We start from the raw sequence: 24,249 nt of genomic DNA, 5'->3' as shown, positions 1-24,249 counted from the left end.
GTCACCAATCCCACCACACCAAACCCTCCTAGCCTACCTGCATTACAGAAGCCTGCAGGCTAAACTCCCATCTGACCTGCTTTTCATTGATGACTCTAATAGCCCCGCCACACGTTTCTGGTTACAAAAACACCTCGAGTCCATTCTACTGTTATCCAGCATCCCAGCAGATAATTTCTCCAGCCACTCCTTCCATATAGGCGCATCTACCACAGCCACCCAAAGAGGCCTCTCGCAGCCTCAGATCCAGGCACTCGGCCACTGGATGTCAGAGGCCTTCAAGACTTTCATTCGGTCAGACCGCTTCCATGTCAAAGAAGCTAAACGAACCCCCATCAGCCGAGTCCTTTAACATCAGCTCATTTCCACCAGTCCACCTGAACATCTCTGCGGTTACTGCCACAGCAGTGCCCGCTTCCATGAAAGCCACTTTCTCCTTCCAGATGCTGCAGCAGTGCCCGCTCCCACAGGAGCCTGTATCTCTACTTCCCATTCATTTCTACTTCCCACTGCCGCAGCAGTGCCCGCTTCCGCAGAAGCCTCTTTTTCTTTTGAGATACCGCAGCAAAATTCACTCCCGCAAGAGCCCATATCTTAAACTTGCTTCTGCAGAAGCCTATATCTTTACTTTTTCTGATACCACTGCAATGATACTACTCCATCAACCTTAAGTTCTGCAAGTTTTCGGGGGTTATCAATGCCCCAATCTGGCTGCAGTCCTGCGCTAATCGCATCTTTTGGGGGGAGCGCTCTGGGTCCGGGCTAAATGCCGAGCTCTGAGCCCTCTCCCCGGACAGCATGCCAAATACGCATAACCTTTACTCTGTTTATTATATGTAAGTGTGAACTCGTGAAATGATGTTTTATTAACAGAGTTCGGGAGGAGCATGTTGTGATAATTAACCCGGCCAATTCATCAGCAGCAATTACACCATCTATCCTATCAGCTCGGGAGAGAACTTCTATAAATAGCCCAAGCCATCTTACCTTCATTCTCTCTACAGTATTCCATCATCCCTCCGACACCTCAACTCCTCACCATCGGCCCGTTCCTACCCCAGCACAGGGTGGGGTATAACTCGGGGGGAGCACTCTGGGTCCAGGCTAAATCCCAAGCTTGAACCCCTCTTCCTGGACAGGGGGAGTACCCCGGGTTCAGGAAGAATTACAGAGCTTGGAGCCCTCTCCTCAGACAGCATGCCAAGTATACATAACCTTTACTCTGTTTATTATATATAAGTGTGAACTCGTGAAATTAGCAAAGGAGAGAGCAATTTAACATGAAAAAAATATGTACATCACGTTTAAACTGATTCACATAATAAAGCTGTTTTTTTCTGTTCTTCAGTGTCTCCTTTCTCCTGATAGCTCTTGAAATGATTTTTAATTTAAAAATGCAATCACTGGTGTGAGTTCATGACCTAGTCAACCTAGTTGTTTAAAACAATGATTGTAATTGATAACCAGGCAGTTTATACCCAGCTGAAACACAGATATGTCCAAAATAAAGAAGGGTTGCATCTAATTGAATGTGTGGGTTTGACATGTAATTAATGAAACTGTGATTTAGCTTAGTTTAATTATCTCCTCACAACCTTCGATTAGCAAGCATGTTATCACCCCACCCCATTCTGGGATTCTAGGATTTTGTAAACTGCCATCAACACATCACAGATTTGGCAGATTATAAAAAGGATAAACATTTTACAGAGATTTAGGTTTTACTGAAAATCTAATATTAAATGTTATATGTTGAATTAGTTTTATGTCCTAGTACTTCTTTTTTTTTTTTTTAAATAAATCCTATTTTAAGATAATCATGTAGACTATAGTAGTCAACATTTGAAGTGGAATCGAAAAAGTTAATCAAAGTTATTCGAAGTAAAGAACACATTTTGGTTTTAGGTTTTAAGACAACTTTGATGAAAGGTTTTGATCCACTTCAAATGTTGACTAGTGTACATGATTCTAACATATGCTCTAAACTATTATTTTCTTTTCATTTGAAAGTATATATATATATATATATATATATATATATATATATATATATATATATATATTATATATATATATATATATATATATATACACACACATACACACATACACACACACACTCACTGGCCCCATTATTAGGTACACCTTGCTAGTACCGGGTTGGACAAGAAAATATCCCCCACACCATTACACCACCACCAGCAGCCTGAACTGCTGAGACAAGGCAGGATGGATCCATGCTTTCATGTTCTTTACGTCAAATTCTGAACTTATCATCTGAATGTTGCAGCAGAAATCGAGACTCATCAGACCTGGCAACGTTTTTCCAATCTTCTATTGTCCAATTTTGGTGAGCCTGTGCAAATTGTAGCCTCTGTTTCCTGTTCTTAGCTGACAGGAGTGGCACCCGGTATGGTCTTCTGCTGCTGTAGCCCATCTGCTTCAGGGTTCGACGTGTTGTGCATTCAGAGATGGAATTCTGCATACCTGGGTTGTAACGATTGGTTATTTGAGTTACTGCTGCCTTTCTATCATCTGTAACCAGTCTGCCCATTCTTATCCGACCTCTGACATTTTTGGACCATTCTCTGTAAACCCTAGAGATGGTTGTGTGTGAAAATCCCAGTAGATCAGCAGTTTTTGAAATACTCAGACCAGCCCGTCTGGCACCAACAACAATTCCACATTCAAAGTCACTTAAATCCCCTTCCTTCCCCATTCTGATGCTCGGTTTGAACTTCAGCAAGTTGTCTTCACCACATCTAGATGCCTAAATGCATTGAGTTGCTGCCATGTAATTGGCTGATTATCAATTTGTGTTACCAAGCAATTGAACAGGTGTACCTAATGAAGTGGCCGGTGATTGTATGTACAGTTGTGGCCAAAAATATTGGCACCCTTGGTAAATATGATCAAAAAAGGCTGTGAAAATTCATCTGCATTGTTAATCCTTTTGGTCTTTTATTTAAAAAATTCACAAAAAATTTATCATTTCATTGGATAATAAGAATTTAAAAGGGAGGGGAAATATCATTCTGAAATGAACATTTTTCTCAAATACTCGTTGGTCACAATTATTGGCACCCCTATAAATTCTTATGAGTAAAATATCTCTGAAGTATATTCCCATTCATATTCACAATTTTGAGCACTCCAGCATGATTATAAACATGAAATCATCCAGCTCTGGCTTCCTGTTTCACAGAAATATAAAGAGGGGGGAAAACAAAGCCCAAATTCCCTTAATCATCCATCACAATGAGAAAAACCAAAGAATATATTTCTGATGTGCAGCAAAAGATAATTGAGCTTCACAAATTGGTGAAGTGGCTTTAAGAAAAGAGCTAGAGCAGTGAAAATTCCCATTTCCACCATCAGGGCAATAATTAAGAATTTCCAACCAACGGAAAATGTTACAAAACTGCCTGGAAGAGGACGTGTGTCTATATCGTCCTAATGTGCGGTGAGAAGGAGAGTTTGAGTAGCTAAAGACTCTCCAAGGGTCACAGCTGGAGAATTGCAGAAAATAGTTGAGTCTCTGGTTCAGAAAACCTTTAAAAAAATTGTGAAACAGAACCTACATCAACACGTTGTTTGGGAGGGTTACAAGAAAAATTCTCCTAGCTCATTCAAAAACAAACTAAAGCATATTCAGTTATCAGCCATGACTGGAACTTTAAATGGTAATGGCTTCTATGATCAGATGAAACTAAAAAATTAGCTTTTTAGCAGCAAACACTCAAGATGGGTTTGGTGAACACAGAGAAAAAAAAGGACCCCATGTGTACAATGAAATATACTGCTGTATTTTTGATGTTGTGGGCCTATATTTCTGCTGGAGGTCCTGGACATCTTGTTTAGACACATGGCATCATGGATTCTATCAAATACCAACAGATAAAAAATCAGTAAGTGACTGACTCTGTTAGAAATCTTATAATGGGACATGTTTGGATCTTCCAACCTTACAATAACCCAAACACAAACACTCAATAACAACACAGAAATGGGTCACTGAGCTCAAAACCAAGCTTCTGCTATAGCCATTCCAGTCCTCTGACCTGAACCCTATGGAAAATTAGAGGAGTGAACTGAAGAGGAGAAGCACCAACATGGAGCTGGGAATCTAAAGGGTCTGGAGTGATTCTGGATGAAGGAATGGTCTCTGATCTCTTGTCAGGTGTTCTCTAACCTCATCAGGCATTATAGAAGAAAATTTAGACCTGTTAAACTAGTAAATGGAGGTTTCAAAAAGTATTGAATAAAAGGGGGCCATTAATTGTGGCCAATGTGTATTAGAGAAAAACATTTATTTCATAATGATATTTCCCCCCATTTGAAATTCTTATTATCCAATGAAAGGATACATTTTTATGATTTTTTTAAAAAAAAAAGACCATAAGGATTAACAATGCAGATGAATTTTCAAAGCCTTTTTTGATCATATTTACCAAGGGTGCCAATATTTTTGGCCACGACTGTGTGTGTGTGTATATATATATATATATATATATATATATATATATATATATATATATATATATATATATAAAACCATTAGTATTTTCACCAAAAGAAAGACAGTTTAAGACAGTTATTTCTATATTTTGCTTTAGTGTGTCAGTAGGAAATAACAGTTTACTTTTCCAAACATTCCTTTTGCCATTAATTGTAATAATACAGTGAATTTTTTGTATACACAAGGAGTCTGACAATAACCAGTGCTCCACCCAGAGATCTGATCTCGTCATCATCCCGTCTGTTTGGGGTTACATGAAGAAACAGGAAAAATTGAGACAGACTAAATCCAGAGGAACTGTGGCAACATCTCCAAGATGCTACAAGAAACCTTCCTGTAAAGCTACCTGAAAACTATGCACAAGTGCACCTAGGACAAAACCTGTTTAAAATGCAAAGTGTGGTCGCACCAAATGTTGATTTGATATAGTAAATAGTAATAAATAAAATCTATTTATGACATTATTTTTGAAAGCACCCTCACTTTACAGGATTTTTGTGTCTAAAACTTTTCACAGTACTGTAGCTTTGTAGGTGGGTTTCTTGTAGCATCTTTGAGACGTTGGCACAGTTCCTCTGGATTTAGTCTGTCTCCATTTTTTCCTGTTTCTTCTAGTAATCCCAGTCAGACTGGATGATGATAAGATCAGATGTCTATGGAGCACTGGTTGTTGTCAGACCCCTTGTGCATACAAAAATCTCACTGAATTATTACAATTAATGGCAAAAGGAATGTTTGGAAATGTAAACTGTTATTTCCTACTGACACACTAAAGCAACATATAGAAATAACTGTTTTTTTTTTTGTTTTTTTTTTTTGGTAAAAATACTAATGGCTTAAGACTTTTGCACAGTATTGTGTGTACACACACACACACACACACACACACACACACACACACACACACACACACACACAAACACCGGCCACTTTATTAGGTACACCTGATCAATTGCTTGGTAACACAAATTGATAATCAGCCAATTACATGGCAGCAACTCAATGCATTTAGGCATCTAGATGTGGTGAAGACAACTTGCTGAAGTTCAAACCGAGCATCAGAATGGGGAAGAAAGGGGATTTAAGTGACTTTGATATCTATATATATTTACTCTTATAAAAAATATTATTAGTGATGATGTATTATGTTGTGAAAGTTGTTAGCACAGCAACAAAAGTGCCCACCGAAACTCTCAATCACTGTGAATTATTATATCTCTAATTTTTTGAAGAACACATGAGGATTGTGATTCAGTATCACCTCATTATCAGGTTTAGAAGATGTATTTTACACTTTCCTCTTTTTTTCCTCTTCTCCACCTTTTGCTCCCCATAGCTGCACTGTTTTCATTCTTTTTCAAGAACCATAGTTGTCATGGTGACACTTAATTAAAATTGTGAACATGTAATGGAGGAAAATGCATGCATCCTTTCTTATAAAAAGATTGAACTACAGGGTTAAACTTCCTTTGTAATTTTAGGATTTTAGGATAATTGTTACAAATACACAAATCAAATAACACACTGACACTGAATCTTGGCAGTTGCATTAGCTGGTGTTCTTGAAATGTACCATGACTTAGTTATAATGGCATTGGCAATTTTATTTATATAGCACTATTTACTACAACCAGAGTTTTAACCAATGTGCCTTACTAAACTTTACTAAACTAAATGACTAAAAACATCAATAACACAATAATAAAATATAGAGCAGTAAACCAAAAGTAAAAAAAAAAAAAAAAAAAAAAAAACACCTTTTTACACTTGCCTGAAGATATTAAAAAAACAGTTCACCGAAAAATGAAACCATATACTCACCTTCAGGCCATCCAAGTTGTAGATGGGTCTTTTTTCATTGGAACAGATTTGAGAAATTTAGCATTACAGTACATCACTTTTCTCACCAGTGCAGTAAATGGGTGCCGTCAGAACGAGAGTTCAAATAGCTGTTAATACGTCACAATAATCCACAAGTATTCGACACAACTCCTATCAAGTAATGTCCTGTGAACTGAAAAGCTGCATGTTTATATGAAACAAATCCATCATTATGGCATTTTAACTTTAAACTCTCACTTATTGCTCACCAAGTTTTAGCAAAAGTTTTTTTTTTTTTTTTTTTTTTGAGTTCTTTCACTCCTTGGAACCTAACCTTGGCTAATCTTTGGGAAATCAGCACTTCATTCCATGCATTTTACATACAATACTGCAAAACTTATCTTCCAGCTTGAAATCAGGCCAAATCTTTTATGAAAAAAAAAAATGACTTGAAGGCAGACATACTGTAAACTAAACTAATAAACATTTAGGCCACAACTGGAGAAGGTTGTGGCCTAATGGTTAGAGTCGGACTCGTAACCCAAAGGTTGCAGGTTTGAGTTTCATACCGGCAGGGATTGTAGGTGGGGGGAGTGAATGTACAGCGCTTTCTCCCACCTTCAATACCACCGCTGAGGTGCCCTTGAGCAAGGCACTGAACCCCATCTGCTCCTCTGGCAGCGCAGCAAAAAATGGCTGCCCACTGCTCCGGGTGTGCATTCACAGTGTGTATGTGCTCACTGCTGTGTGTGCACTTTGGATGGGATAAATGCAGAGCACTAATTCTGAGTATGGGTCACCATACTTGGCCACATGTCATAAGTCAACTAATGTTGTGTGCCCAATAATGTGCAATTGCAAGTGCTTATAAATGTGTTTCATGCATTTGTTAGAATATTCTGGTCTGAAAACTCTGTACTGTGAAAAAATGGGAATATGGATTGTCTATGAATAATACATTAGATCTTAGAAGAAAAGTCAATAGCTGTAACATGGCCAACAGCTAATAGCTTTGTATTGATTTGGTGAAATTGCTGACTGGGACCCTTGAACACTTGTTCCTCTCTATTCATTTAGCACCTCTGATGGCACTGATGTGAAACCTCACACCCTTAAGCACAGAAGAGTGTGAAGGACACGCTCACTATCACCATGGGAAAACAAGTCCTGTATGCTGCTCTGAGATGTAGATCAGTGGTTCTCAACTGGTGGGCCACAGGTCTGGCCTGATAGGATCTCAGATGGCAGGAAGTAAGATAATGTAGATAATACAATGCAACTAACCATAAAATCATGCAAAGTTATAGAACAGCAAATTAAATATGCTAATCAGTATTTGTTGTGCAGGGGAAAAAAATGGCAAAACTTTTTATACATTTTGTTTTTTGATATCCAAACCAACCGATTTCGAACTGAACTGGGTTTGGAAGTGACCTGAGTAAGTGATGTTTCATGCAGTGCTACACTATTAAAAATGGTTGTGAGCCAGTGAAATCTTGAAGTTTCCCTAATGTGTCTGTGCCTTAAAGGTACCATCATAATAATAACATTTTATGTGCAAAGAAAGTCAATTGTCCATTGTCAAGTTTAGCGATAGTTCAGCTTTCTGTTGGTCATTTGCCCTATTCGAACGGGACTAGTTTTCTAAACTACGTTTGAGTTTCGATTCTTACCACATGACGTCTGCGATTTTCATGTACCAATTCGGATGGGACTAACATCTCCGTGTTTATTACAGAGGTGGGAGGGTCTGTTTTGTGCATCTGGGCGTCACAGAGATCACGCGTTCTGTATGCGTGCATTGCATATAACGTTAGTCATTCGGATTGATTACCATTAGTATTATTACACAATAAATAGTAAAAAACTAAATGGCTAGTATAGCAAAACCATGTTAATGTGTGGTTACTTTAGGTAAATTTTTTTTTTTTTTTTTGTAGTAGGCTAAACCCATGCTTAATTTTCATAAAGGTAAATCTGTAATTAAAACATTATGTAACTGAGTGCATAAATGAATGTGACTAATCTTACCTGATGCTGATATTTAGCCAGTATTAACAGTTTAGGTGATCTGGCTCTTGATTTTATTTTTTTATTTATTTTTTATTATTATTATTTCTTTGCCGGGAAGCAAATATATCAAACATGCGCGCGGTAAGAGCATCTACGGTAATTCACGTTGGCCAAAACAGACAAGAAAACGCGTTGTGAAATTAAATATCACTGGCAATCACAGACATTCGCATTCGGACGGGATTAGTTTTCTCAGAGGATCACTGAGTTTGTTGAAAAACAGTAGGTCATTTGCTCTGGAATTATTACAGAGGTTGTGTGAGAAAAACACAGATGTGGCAGATTCGGACGGGATTAAAATCACCAAGTACGTCTGTGAAACACAGATTTCTCTTACGACCCCCTGTAAAACTAGTCCCGTCCGAATAGGGCTATTGTGGCTAATTCAAATGACTAAATGACTAGATTTTGCCCATAAAAATTATCCAAACAACAGTAAATGTGACCACTCTTTTAGGTTGATAAATCCCTTCATCTGTTGTTAATTACATTTATAACTCAATTAAAAATTCCTTTTCATTTTAATCATTTAGTGTTCCAATATTTTCTCTTAACCTTTTAAGAACTTCTTAACTTTCCATGAGTATTTCAGGCATAGGAATCATAATTTGATTCAAATTAAGCACTGAAATGGATAAATATGTGTAATGACTTCTATTTTATGTCGTTTTTATGAGCTTCTAATATGGATATTGTGTGTACAAACAAGGTTAATTATAGATTGGTGGGTTCATTTTTAATTAAATATTACAGAGATTTTTTTTTTCTTCTTCACTGGTCTATGACAGCAATAAAGATGCACTAGTGGGTAAAACACATACCATTTTGATGTAATTTTGTCTTCATTTTATATTTCATACAGTTTCCATTCATGTGAACTTAGAGATTCTGCAAAACATATTGCTTTATTTTATAACTCATTAAGATCATACCAAACAGTATGATCTTGAGAGAACACTGAAAATCTATACTATCTATAGCTACAGTATACTTTCTATACTGTGAGTGTACTGTGTTTCTGTATTCTACGTTCAAGGCTTCTCTTGCTCATTTCCTATGACCCTTCGACATGTGGAGAACTCTGTCTTCAGTAAAGTCTTTAAAAACTGATTGAACTTCAAATTTGACTCCTGGTCTATTGAGCATCACTGAGCTTCTTTGAGCACACTGGTCTCTCTTTGAATTTTAATTGTAAATTTCCTTGCTTCTATTGCATTTAAAATATTGCCAAATTATATTTCTAAGTGCTGCTGTCATTAAAACAAATTCTGAAATTCATGCTATTTTTCACTCATATGCTAAATATAATTTATAACTGCAGTATTTTTGTTAAAAACATGCTAAAAATGCTTGTATACCAGTATGTATAAAGACATATTTAAACCCAACATAACACACAGCAATGGCAGAGATAATTGCATTTCTGAACAAAAGGTCACATGATTCAAAATATTCAAGGGCTGTGACATGGAAATGTCTTCAACAGAAATGCTCTGTGGCATTTACCATGGTTCACTAGCAACATTGGGCTAGAGCATTACGTAAGCAAGCCCTAAGGTTATCACAGTGCTGGCTCTATGAGAAAAGAGGGTGCAGATTTGAGTATGATGTGCGGCAAGAACACAATGTATGTTGACGACGGTCTGCTTCTGATACTGCCAACTGACAGCAGCGGTCACAGACACTGAGCTCATGTTCAAAATATTATTATTTTTAGTATAATATAGCATGTACACTGGAAAAAAAAATTAAGGTAAGTGGTTGCAAACAATTTATTTTAGCTACATTTAAAAAAAAAAAAAAAAAAAGTTGAAGGTTAGTCAATAAATTTGTTTGTTTAAATGTAGCGAAAATAAATTCATTGCAACCACTTACCTTCATTTTTTGTATATTCAGTGATTTTCTTTTCAGTATATACAAGTGACAGTTCTTTTCTAGTTATTTTTAAGGCATTTTTAACATAACTGACAGTTTTATACTGCTGCAAGAGTTTTAAACTAACATTTCTTTTACAGTTATATTAAAATAATATATACACAGTGCGGTGGCCCTGTTTTTTTTTTTTTTTGCATGTCACACTTGAATGATTCAGATCATTACACAAATTTTAATATTACGCAGTGATAACCGAAGTAAATACAAAATGCAGTTTTGAAATAATGAATTTGTTTATTAAGGGAAAAAACCTGCCTGGCACTACGTGAAAAAGTAATTGCCCCCTAAATCTAATAACTGGTTGTGCCACCTTTTGAAGCAACAATTGCAATCAAGCGTTTGCGATAACTGCTTATGAGTCTTTCACATCGCTGTAGAGGAATTTTGGCTCACTTTTCTTTGCAGTTTTTTTTTTTTTTTTTTTTTTTTTTTAATTCGCCCACATTGGAGGGTTTGAGCATGAATGGACTGTTTAAGGTCATTCCACAGCGTCTCAATCGGCTTCAAGTCCAGACTTTGATTTGGCCACTATAAAACCTTAATTTAGTTATTCTTGAGCCATTCAGAGGTGGACTTTGCTGGTATGTTTGGGATTATTGTCCTGCTGCATAACCCAAGTCCACTTGAGCTTGAGCCTTTGTGTTCTTTTTGTTCAGCAATGGCTTTTGCCTTGGAACTCTCCCATGGATGGCATTTTTGCCCAGTCTCTTTCTTATTGTTGAATCATGAAAACTGACCTTAATTGAGGCAAGTGAGGCCTGCAGTTCTTTAGATGTTGTTCTGGGTTCTTTTATGATCTCCTGGATGAGTCGTCGTTGTGCTCTTGGAGTAATTTTGGTAGGCCGGCCACTCCTGGGAAGGTTCATCACCATTCCAAGTTTTCTCCATTTGTGGATAATGGCTCTGACCGTGGTTCGCTGGAGTCTCAAAGCCTTAGAAATGGCTTTATAACCCTTTCCAGACTGAAACATGTCAACTATTTTGTTTCTCATCTGTTCTTGAATTTCTTTAGATCGCAGCATGATGTGTTGCTCTTTAAGCATACTTCACTTTGTCAGACAGGTTCTATTTAAATTACTTCTTGATTCAAAAGGTCTGGCAGTAATCAGGCCTGGGTGTGGCTAGTGAAATTTAACTCAGCTTTCTAAAATAATGTGGTTAATTATACACAGTTCTTTCATGATTTAACAGGAGGGGGAAATAAATTTTCACATAGTGCCAGGTAGGTTTGGACAGCTTTTTTCACTTAATAAATGAAAACATCATTTAAAAACTACATTTTGTATTTACTTGCATCATCTTTGTGTAATATTAAAACTTGTTTGATGATCTGAATCTTTTAAGTGTGACAAATATGCAAAAAAATGAATGAATGAATTAATAAATAAATAAATAAATAAATAAATTTTTGGTTTTGTTAAATCATATGTGGGGGCAAAAACCTTTTCACGTCACTGTGTGTGTGTGTGTGTGTGTGTATATATATATATATATATATATATATATATATATATATATATATATATCTCATGAAACACAACAGGTACAATAACTAATGCTGATTTACACTTTAAAGTTCCTAAATAAATAAATACTGTAGTATTACTGTAGAGTATGTAGTTTATAAAAATTACATCAACAGAACAAAATGTATGTTTTTGATTTGAATCTTCCTCTCTACCCTAATTCTCAAATCTCTTTTGCACTTGCATCTTGACAAGTTAAACAGAAAAGGAGACAAGCACCATAAAATTTAAAAAGTAATTGATGACAAAATATTCATCGTTTTATGGGGGTTTGAACTTTAAACCTTTAAATCCTTTGAAACATTTAACATCCAAGGGAAAATGTATTTAAATGCCTTTCCAAGATTATTACCCAGCTCCATCTTCAGGGGATCTCAGTTGTTCTGAGATGAGACCCGGTTCACTTTACAGTGTGAAATATAGCAGTGGTGTGTCAATATGGCCTGTGGAGTTTGAGAGGGAGGGAAGGTGTTGAAACTGGGAATGAGCTGGTAAAACAGTGTGGTCCCAGCACATATAGAAACCAAAGAGGAGTAATGTTGTTAAATGTTATGAGAAAAGATAAACCACAATATTACCACTGTAATCTCTTAAGACTCTCTGCACTGCAAATTTAGTTGCTTGCTTTGATAAAGAAAAATTGAGTTTAAAAACTGCTTATACACTATGGTTAGTAAGTAATCCTGAGTTCCCTATCGATACTTCACTCATGCTGCATCTGCTAAGACGTTATGGGGAAAAACTCCTTTTCCTCTGAATACTGAAGCCAGTGGAGCTGCACAAGCCTATGGCAGCAGAGCCAGCCAGAATGGATGGGGCATCTGGTTATATAAGCAGGCACTTCGCCATTGGATTCTCAGATTCTCGGAGCTCCTCTCCACATCGCTGACGGTCACGGCGAGTGCGTTTCATGCTTAGGTGCCGCCCACACCGAACCTGCACTTACCGAGATGGACTTTGCTCATTATGAGGATATGAGTCTTGACTCTCTGCGCTCACGGATAGCTTTCTTTTCAGAATGTGACTCCGCCCCTTGCGCTCTCCTGCTTTCTTGCTTCCAGGAACCTGTGAGGAAAAAGCAGCGGGGCAGAAGATCGTGGCGCTCGATGACGAGTGAGCCCAAGCCGGCTGAGCCCCTGCGTGCCTCACTCTCTCCACATAGAGATGTTCCTTCCATCCTCCTCTTCATCCACCCTCAGTCGACGGTGCTGAAGAAAAGGCTGCCTACCCTGGATGAGTCAGTGGCCACCAACCTGTCCAAGCCATGTAAGACGACTTCAGTGCTCGCTGGACGAGCCTACTCGTCAGCTGGACAAGCGGCCTCTGTGCTTCATTCTATGGTGGTCCTATAGGTCCTTCAGGCCAAACTGGTCCAGAATATGGACAAGTCTGGACCGGACCTGGCTTTGCATGCCTGGACCGGACCGTGACCGACCTGGCTTTGCATGCCACAAATATGACGGCTCAGGAAATTGGCAGATCCATGGCCAGGCTTGTGGTGCTTGAGCACCACCTATGTTTGACCGTCATGGAGATCAAGGATGTGGATAAGGTCCCCTTCCTCAACTCCACGGTCTCCCCCTCTGGCCTGTTTGGACCTGTGGTGGAAGGGTTCGCTGAACGCTTCACCGCTGCTCAGAAGTCATCCCAGGCAATGCAACACTTCTTGCCAGATCATTCTAGTTCTACAGCTGCTGCCAGCTGCCCCAAGATGAAGCCCGAATCGATGGCTGCACTGCCAGTCTCTAAGCCTGAGCCCCGACATTGCTCCCACTTGGGCAGACGCTATCCATTCCCTAAGCGCCAGGGACCCCTGCCCAAGGTAGTGCTGGATCCAGCGCCTCAGGCATCAACATGATCCGCGGGACAGGAAGGGAAGGGGGCAAAGTCTCGCCATCGCCGGACCACCCCCCAAGCAGCCTCTGTTGTGCCTCCAAGCACCCCATTCACTTCCATGTGCAGACGGCAACGTGTTTGTGGTAAATACTGTTTTAAACCCTGGTCCCGTTCAGTTAGAGCCCACACAACCGATCACTGCTATAGTGAGAAAAATAAAACACAAACATTTTCAAAAAGATAGCAAATTTCCTCTTCCGCATATCATGAGCACTGGGTCCCTGCAAGGTGGCCTGTCACTCGAACCAACCCAATCCCTTGCCACGTTGGCCGAGGCCTGGCAGGCCATCCCCAGAGTGTCAAGATGGGTTCTGGGGATAATAAAACGAGGCTACTCACTTCAATTTGCTCAAAGAGCCCCGCGATTCAGCAGCGTGGTCTCCACATAGGTTCAGACCAAGAACGCACATGTCCTGCACTGAATTTGCCGGCAAAAGGAGCCATAAAATCGGTTCCCCGAGCTCAGAGCGAGTCAGGGTTCTACTGCCAATACCTCCTCATCCCCAAAAAGGATGGCTGCCTAAGGCCCATCCTTGATCTCAGGCACCTAAACACCGTGCCCTCATGAGTTGGCCGTTCAAGATGATCACACTGAAGCAGATCCTCTCGCAAGTGTGCCCAGGGGACTGGTTCTTTGCACTGGATCTGAAAGATGCCTACTTCCACATCCAGATAGCCCCCCACCACAGGCGATTCTTGAGGTTTGCTTTTGGGGGAGTGGCATATCAATACATGGCCCTTCAGCAGCTCTGGCCCCTTAGAAAGACTCTCAGTGGATGGAACAGGGCGTGCCCATGGGAATGGCCTGCAGAAGGAAGGTGGTCTCAACAGACGATTCCAACATGGTTTGAGGAGTGATGGCAAACCGGCTTTCGAACATTGGTTGAAAGAGGAAAGTCGGCTTCAAATCAACTGCCTGGAAAAGCTGACAGAATGTTAAGGCCTTCGAACCTTTCTGCCAGACCTACGGAGACACCACGAGCTAGTACACTTGGACAGCATGACAGTGGTTTTGTATATAAATTGCCAGGGCGGTCTCTCCTCAAAGCGCCTCTTCATTTTGGCAAAGTGTGCCGGGCTGGTTGAACCAAGGAGCATACATACTATCTCGGAGCAACATCCCCTCAGAGCAGTGGATGCTCCACCCACAGACAGTTCAAAGAATATGGGAGATCTTCAGCAAGGCAGAGGTCAACCTCTTCGCCTCAGAAGGCAACTCTCACTGCCCAATTTACTTTTCAAAGGACAGGGATGTCTTGGCCCATGACTGGCCAAACCTCCTCCTTTACGCTTTTCCCCCGATCACCCTGATCCCACAGGCAGCCAGGTGAATCAAGGGACAGAAACACAAGTTTCTGTTGGTGGCCCTGCTCTGGAGGAACCAACACTGGTCATTGAAAAGGCTTCAGTATTCAGAGAAAAAAGGAGTTTTTCCCCATAGCTTCTTAGCAGACGCAGTACTCACTCCTGTATCTCAAGGAACCCAATTACAGTTTATTTACAATGGTAAAGACAAGAGAAACTTAATTCTAGACATGAAACAAAACATCAGCATGAACTATGGGTTTGACTGGACAAACAATGACATGAAACAGCTAAATACACTTCAATGCAGGACAAAGTAATAAAATTGGGGCTTAAAAACAAGATTATGGGGTAATCACATGATGTAAATAACTAATGACAAAATGAACTGCTAAACAATATGAACACGAATCAATGAAAGAACATAATTAATAACAAGAAAGCGAGACAATGAACCAATAAGCAGCAAGCGGGAATAGGAGTTCACATGATGTGAAACTGAACTGAACTGAAATCATGAAACATTTACAAAAGACAAGCTGTTCAAACTCACGTTTTAACATTACCAATATTTATACTTTAAGTGGTTTTAAAATATGTGGTTTGAAAGCCTATTTGTGAATGTCTATTGAATGCCTACTGAATTCAGATTAATTTGATAATTTAATTTGATGTTTTCTCCAGGTGAATGACAGACTAGACCGGTCTTGCTGTGGTTTCAGACCAGACTCATCAGAACTCTGTGTAGAAAACCTGCTGCATGTCAAATGTGGAAACCCAAAGGACATAAATCTGGTGCACATCCTGGTAAAGGAAATATTGGTGATATTTGTCAGATTATACATTTACATTTAAATTTAAATTTATCAGACGCTTTTATCCAAAGCGACTTACAGTGCATTCAGGCTACACATTCTTTTTAACAGTATGTGTGTTCCCTGGGAATTGAACGCACGACCTTTTGCGCTGCTAATGCAATGCTCTACCTCTGAGCCACAGGAACACATTATACAATAATAACTTATCGATACTGGACATCCAACATCATTCTACAGTAGTTAGTCCAACCCTCAATGAGACCCTCAGAGACCCTTTTCTCAATGGGTGGTAATGTGATGGACATTACCACCCATTGAGAAAAGGGTCCCATATTTAATAGAACTGAAATGGTTTGCTATTAAAAAAAGCCATTGATAATAAAAATGATTTTATATATATATATAATTTTTTATTATTAGTCTTATATATACTGTGCTTGAGCTTTTGCAAGACCAGTACTCCATTTGACTTTTAAGAGTAAACATGCAAAATTGATGACACTATGCCTTCAGTGAAATTTGAAGCAGTTGCCTTTTTCATCAAGTTGTATTGACTGACCTCATGACAAGGTCACGTAGCTGGCAAGTATTCGTTTTCTACAAGGAGAGTGTAGAACCTTTTTTTCCCCTTCATTCTGCTTTCCAATATCAAAAGTAATAACTTTCCAACAGCTCTCAAGGTCTACGTGAAGTGAGCTCACACTCAAACTGTGAGTTAGAAACCCAACTAAATTAAGCGAGGCAGCTAAAACGAGTCAAGGCAATCCGTTTCCATGGGAGCCTTTAGATTGGTTCTGTTGTCATTATCTGATAGTCTTCAGAGACCTGGAGAAATGGAGCTCCAACGTGGTTGTGGTTTAGGTTTTTTGGAGACAGTCTGCAAAAGTTATCAGTTTTAATATTGCTTGCCCACAAAATCATTTCACAATTTTAGAAAAATTAAAAACAAAATTTTTTTTTTTGCCAGTCTGAATTTTCAATGGTAGGAAAGATGTTTCAGTCTTATTAGTCATGACTTTTGATTTTTGTACACACTGAATATACTTTTGGCACTATTACAGTATGTGATTGGAAATATAATTAAACAAAATCTGAAAAGAGGTTTATCATTTTCTATCAGGTGCCATTTTTTTATCTAATGAAATGTAATTCTACATTTTTTGAAGTGTAAATTAAAGGGTTAGTTTACCCAGAAATGAAAATTCTATCATACCCTCGTTTTGTTCCAAATCCATAAGGCTTTCGTTCATCTTCAAAACACAAATTAGGGACAAATTAAGGACTTTGTAAATCTTGTCTAAAAGTCGTCTAAAGAGACACAAACATGGACAGATTTAATTTAACACATTAATTTAGCTCAAATGTGTTTGCTTGACCCAAAGTACCAGTGAGGTTTGTTTTTGTGTGTCACACAAGCATATGCTTGAGCTTCTGCAAGAACCAAAGAGATTTGTAATTATGTGTCAAGCAAGTAGCTGAGCTTCCATTTACTGCATACTGTATGATGTGTTCTATGTATGTGCTTCAATGTATATATCTGAGTAAATTAAATCTGTTCATAATATAAAATTATGAGTATCTTTGGAAGCGTTATATAGATTACTTTTACATGGATTACAATGATTCATTTGGATTACTTTTACAATGTTCTGTATAAACTTTTTTTTTTTTTTTTTTTTTTTTTTTTTTTTTTTGAGGTGGAGTTTTTTTTTTTTTTTTTTTTTTTTTGTTTTTAGTGTGAATTTGTCTTTTAGGTTTTAGTGAGTTTCCAAATACTTTAGAACCACTGTACATAATATAAATACACATCTACTCAAAATAAACTGTATATTATAACTTCTATTTATAGGTGCGGAAGACAGAACCATCCAAATTGGTTTTTATTGACAATGCAGGAAGACCTCATCAACCACAAGACAACCTCAACTTCAGACTGGTTGAAGGGATTGATGAGTAAGTATTAGTATATGTGAATATTTATCCAGACTTATACTATCTATACTATTTTATACTGGCCTAATGGTTACAAAAGTGGACTGTCAACTGTTGTAAATTTGAACCATGACTTCTTAAAATTGTGCATTTGCATAAAACACTTATTGGTAAAATGCTAACTAAATTAGAAGTAGACAAATTTGTTTACAAATACAAATTTCAGATAGGATGCTGTTTTTAAGGAAATAAGACTGATTGATATGTACAAAACAGTTAGCGTAACAGTGTATTTGTTGATTGGCAGGTTTCCAGAGCGGGCCGTTTCAGTGCTGCAATCAGGATGTCTGGAGAAGATGCTCCTTCGCTCCCTGTCTGTAGATCGGGAATTCTGGGTGAGCAGAAGAGAGGCGTCCGGACTCAAATCTATCATTCGGCACATAGAACAAAGAGCCAAGGCCCTCCTCAAGCACATACAAGAAAATAAACTGCACCTTAACAGAGATCTATGACTCTCCAATGAAGAGATTCCCTTACATAAAAAAAAAAAAAAAAAAACTGAATTCTCAGAATTCTCTTGCTTTGATTTTAATTGTCCAGACTCATTTATGTCAGTGTCTGAAAGTCTGTTTTGTTGTGCTAGTTAGAAAGTCATGCACAATATGCAAGACAGCTAAAATGAGAGGAGGCAGTGCATTTGCATGGATTTTTGAGTCGATTTCTCTAATCAGGGTTGACAATCCTTGAACTGTGATTAAGTGATGCTCACAGTGTCTGAGAGAAGACATTCCAGATGGTCATTTGCAAAGCAGGACTCATGCAGAGGCCCATCACTGTGAAGAGACTTGCATGTCCTTACCAGACGTGATACAATAAGATTTCAGCAACAAGAAATTTGTCTTTCTATGCTGAATGTTAATATGCTGTCGACGGCCTACAGCGGTCGACAGCCAATTAGAAGATATTTAATATTTAATGTACAGTTACGAGGAGTGGGATCTTGGTCTAGTGATATTTCATAGTGGGTGAATTGTCACACAATTAGACACTAAATAATCAACAAAATCTGTCACTTACTTGTTTTGTTGGACAAAACCAGCATTTACATGGAAGAAATTAAGCTTTGTCAAGTCTTTCTGTGGTGCATTCAGGAATAATAACTGCAGCTGTGAATTAGATATGAAGCTAAGTTAATGAAGCTTCTAAACTATTTTTCTTGTACAGTGTCCTTGAAATGACAAAACAAGAGAATTGTGGTGTACAAGCTAAATCTTTAATGAAGGCTGCTATACTAGAATAGATGCTGAGGCCTATGAAACTGTGGTGTGGAGTGAAACTGAGCTCTCTCCATGTAACTCCTTCTGGGCTGCTACAGGGCACTCGGTGCCCAAAGGCACAGTTATGCATAAAAATTGCTGAGTCTGTATTTGTGGTGTCATTTGTAGAGTTGTCATACATGATTCTAGACTTTCAACTGTATCCTATAGGCCACATACTGCACACACACTGCAGTTAAATATAGTTGTCACTCTCTTCTTCTGAGAAACAATAATTTAGAATTGTGGTTCTAAACCTTTTTGGCTCCAACGCCTCTATTGTCAGTAACAATGTTCAAAGGCCCCATGAATTCTGCAGTTTGTGATTTACAGGACAAGAATAAAGATTTCTTTCTTTCTTTTAAATATGTTTTGATACCTGGTTTCTACCCAATTTTTATCAAATCATCTACCTGATTTATTTAATTTTTACCCAATATTTTTCTCTTAATTTCAGAGCTCTGCATAACTAGAATATATTCATGTAAAATGCCCATGCATGCAATATTCATTTTAATAATTGACATGACTTTTCCAGTAAATCAGGCTACCTTATATATCCAGGTTTATCTAGATAGTGGGAATTTTTTTTTTTTTTCAGAAAAAAATAAATAAATAATAAAATAAATTTCCTAGCTGAAGAACAGTAAATAATAATAATACTAATAATAATAACAATGGAGGGTGTGAATTAAAACAAGAAAAATAAAGTTGCTATGGGTAATTTTAATTTTTTTTTATTATTATTATTTTTTTTTTAGCATTTTAAGTCATCTTGAGTTCGCCTTTGGAAGTTTGCTGAAACCCCCTTAGTGGGCCCCGGTCCTCTGATTGACAACTGCTTATTTAGACAATTCAAGCATATTTATATGCGGTCATTATACTCCCAAAACTTTGTAGTGTGTATGTGGCCTTTTTGTTAAATAAACTGAATTTCGGTGTTTTGACTGAGTTTTCATCACCCACTCCCACTAGTTTATGCATAATTAAAAAGTCATTATTTTTGGAAATGTATGACTGCAACTTTGGAACATTGATTGTTCTACTTATTACTTGCTGAATTTGGAATTTTCTCATGAATAAATGTGCTCATCTAAGATTTATGAGAAATTTATTTCAAGACTAGCTGAAAACCTCAATCAAATGAAGAATTACAAGTATCTGACAGCTTATTTATTTTTCATAAATCAATGCTCAAATCACCTTTTGCAAGTTTTCACTTTTGAGTTTGTCTTTGTTCGAACACAAATTCAAACTGCAAAATGCAGATATCATTTCCAGAAATCAAATGAATAAAGAGGAGAAGAGTTTGGAGTGGCTATATCGAGCCCATCTGTTCATGGGTTGATCTTGTCATTTCCTATAAGCCTCATACTGATCCCACATTTGGAAATTAGGGGCATGCCGAGGGAGAAAAATAAATGATATCAGCAAAACATTAAATCTCCCTTTCATCCAGTTTAAATTCCCACAGGTCTCATTTACATTTGCCTAATGTGGGCCAGAGACTCCTGCCTGTGTTCTGCTTCCAATTTCACTTCAAAGTACTTTGACTGCTTCTTTTTAAACTTAGGAAGGGAGTTCACCAAACAGATTTGTAACCCTCTTTATGCTAGACTTGTTTAGCATAAATGCTGAATGCACAGATACTTTATATCCTTGGTGAACTGTATATTATTTAAAAACTGCAGTAAATTTTAGTATATTGTAGTACTTGACAACAATTAATCACGATTAATCATGTCCAAAATAAAAGTTTTTGTGTACATAATATATGTGTGTGTATACTGTTTATATTTATTATGTATATATAAATACACACATGCATGAATATATTTAAGAAAAAAATGTTGTTTATATATTAAATATATTTTTATAATATAAATTATATGAATATAAATTTATACATGTAAATATTTTCTAAATATATACTGTATGTGTGTGTCTTTATATATATATACATAATAAATATACACACTACACACACATACTTTATGTGCACAAAAACTTTAATTTTTAGATGTGATTAATCATGATGAATTGGAAAGATGGGTAAAAAATAAGTACTTTTAGTCTCATAAGGGAGAACATCACTGGCTTTTAACTATGTACTAAGAAAACATCACTCTACCTCAGAAATTCAAATTTTTGTGTAAAGGATGAAAGTATAGCATTTCTTCTCTGCAATTAACAAATAAACGAACGATTAATTTCCTTAAAGAACATTTGCTTCATCAGAATGACGGCACAGTACTGTGTTACTTCAAACAATAAATCCCTACCATAATAATTAAAGCCTGTCTGTTAAATATTTCATAATATAATTGCTGTTCTTTTTTTTTTTTTTTTTTTAATTGGCTGGATTTTCCAAGGACCATAAACGTTTCAGCTCCTTTCAAGTTATAAATAAGTGCAACTTGATCGCAGTTGTCTAACAAGGTCAGGATAAAAAAAGGGCTGAAATATAAAACTACAAGCTCTCTCATCATTAGGCAAGAGATGAGTGGATCGAGCCATTATTGCTGGACCATGTAAGATGGTTTCTCAGAAAACTGACAAAATCATAAGTCTCTGACATGTGTTACCTCTGGCCTGCATCCATTTAATAGAAACTTAATTTTAATTAACCATGGGAGTGATTAAACTAAGTGTAATTAGAAATTAAGAGAAATAGAGAGACTGGGACAGAAACACAAAAGAGAAAGAGAATGTATGGAGTTCTGCAGATAATTTCTAACCTATATTTATAAATGTTTCTGTTGACAAGTGAGCACATAAGGCATTCTTCCCCTTGGGCATAGATAAAAGCATCATCCATGCCTCATAGTAAAACTATAGCTGTGTGTCTTCACATGTTTCTGTGTGATATATGTGATTTATTTATCTGAGTGATAAAAGTGATATTTTATTAGACCCATTTGTCAGCTTACCTCAAAAAACATGTGACAGTATTACCAAGGGCATTGTGCCTTTCTACTCTTTTATTGTCACAGTTTATAAAAGGGTTAGTTCACCCAAAAATGAAAATTAGACTGTTAGCATTCTAGGTGTGACTTTATATGACTTTCTTCTTTCAGACGAATCCAGTCGGAGTTATATTAAAAATTGTCCTGGCTATTCCAAGCTCTATCATTGCTGTCAGTGGGTGTTGCAGTTGAACACTCCACAAGTCGTCAAATAAAGTGCACGCATTCATAATATCACGTACCGCACATGGCTCCGGGGGTTGAATAAGGGCCCCTGTAGTGAATCCATGAGTTTTTGTAAGAAAATGTACCATATTTCAAACGTAATAAACACTATTCTCTCACTTGCGCTGACTGTCGTACACTGAAGCGGGTCCGGCGGATGACGTAGTATGCCGCCGTTGCGTGATAAGTGATGAATGCGAAGAGAGAACAAAACAAAATGCTGACCACGAATTAGAAGTACAAACCAAGGATTTGCAAAGAAAAATGTTGGAGGAATTCAATATGAACCAAGAGGAGACTGCTTTTCCTTTGCTAAAGTAAGGAAACTTTGCTTCCTTTGCTCCTATAATTAAACTCGCGAGACTAGCAAAAACACATGGATTCACTACAGGAGGCCTTTATTCATCCCCCAGAGCTGTCTGTGGCACGTTTTATTATGAATGTGCGTGCTTTATTTGATGATTTGTGGAGTGTTCAGCTGCAACACCCGCTGACTGCAATGATAGAGCTTGGAATAGCCAGGACAATATTTAATATAGCTCCGACTGGATTCGTCTTAAAGAAGAAAGTCATATACATCTAGGATGCTTTGAGGGTAAGTAAAAAAAAAGTCTAATTTCCATTTTTGGATGAACTAACCCTTTAACTCTCCAATCCTCAATATTCATAACTTGTTTTATGGCTAATTACTATTAGTCATTACTAAGGACACTAATTATCCATTAATGGGATAGTTAATTGTAAAAATAAATAAATAAATAATAATAAAATAAAAATAAATCGCATCATTTAAATGACATGAAGGAGGGTAAATGATTACAGATTCTACATTACTACATTACACGAACTACATTTTGGCACACAACTCCCAATCTTTAAGTGCTACAAACATAAATTAGGCTATACCTCAGTTTATTTATTTATTGTTGCTTGATGGAAGATCAAACAGACAAAACTAATTTCAGAGACTTGTTGAAGAGGGACTGAAGAGGGAAACAAGTCATACTATATACATAGTTACCAGTGGTCTCATTTACAAATGTTGCGTATGCACAAAATGGGCATAGAAAATGTGTATGCAATTTTCCATGCACATATCCGGATTTATAAAAAAATTAACTTGCCGTAAATATGTATGCAACGTACGGACATTCTAGACCATGCGTACGCACTCTTTACCTGGAGAGAGAAAAGTAAAAGAAAAGTTTTCATTTCGATATACACATTTACATTAAATATTCCACTCTCATTAATGGAGATAATCACTGATATAACATAAAGTCATTATGCAGAAGTAAAAAATTATACAAATTTAGTCATGTTTAGTATAGGGGTCTAACAACTAAAAATCAAGTCAGGAATCTTGGTGTGATTTTGGAGACAGACCTTAGTTTCAGTAGTCATGTCATAGCATACTAAATCAGCATACTATCATCTATGAAACATTGCAAGAATTAGATGTTTTGTTTCCAGTCAAGACTTGGAGAAACTTGTTCATGCCTTTATCACCAGCAGGGTGGACTATTGTAATGGTCTCCTCACCGGCCTTCCCAAGAAGACCATTAGACAGCTGCAGCTCATTCAGAACGCTGCTGCCAGGATTCTGACTAGAACCAGAAAATCTGAGCATATCACACCAGTCCTTACACTGGCTTCCAGTTACATTTAGGATTGATTTTAAAGTACTTTTACTCATTTATAAATCACTCAATGATCTAGGACCAAAATATAATGCTGATATGCTCACTGAATATAAACCAAACAGAGCACTCAGATCATTAGGACTGAGTCAGTTAGAAATACCAAGGGTTCACACAAAACAAGGGGAATCTGCTTTTAGTTATTATGCCGCCCGCAGCTGGAATCAACTTCCAGAAGAGATCAGATGTGCTAAAACATTAGCCACTTTTAAATCTA

The 24,249-nt window shown here is 37.5% G+C and overlaps 1 protein-coding gene across 1 annotated transcript in view; it reads left to right on the top strand.

Annotated features, from left to right (window-relative positions):
- Positions 1–19,777, top strand: part of gask1a (golgi associated kinase 1A) — a 34,712-nt gene extending 14,935 nt beyond the window's left edge. Inside the window, exons 3-5 of the mRNA XM_019119753.2 lie at positions 15,760–15,882; positions 17,743–17,846; positions 18,133–19,777. Coding sequence (XP_018975298.2) covers positions 15,760–15,882; positions 17,743–17,846; positions 18,133–18,337 — 432 coding nt within the window. The 3' untranslated portion in view covers positions 18,338–19,777. The remainder of the gene's footprint in view (positions 1–15,759; positions 15,883–17,742; positions 17,847–18,132) is intronic.
- The last annotated feature ends 4,472 nt before the right edge of the window (positions 19,778–24,249 follow it).

The sequence above is a fragment of the Cyprinus carpio genome, chromosome B16, assembly GCF_018340385.1.
Source record: "Cyprinus carpio isolate SPL01 chromosome B16, ASM1834038v1, whole genome shotgun sequence".
Lineage (NCBI taxonomy): Eukaryota > Metazoa > Chordata > Actinopteri > Cypriniformes > Cyprinidae > Cyprinus > Cyprinus carpio.
Note: the sequence above shows the minus strand (reverse complement) of the source record. Positions and strands in the feature narration are given on the sequence as shown.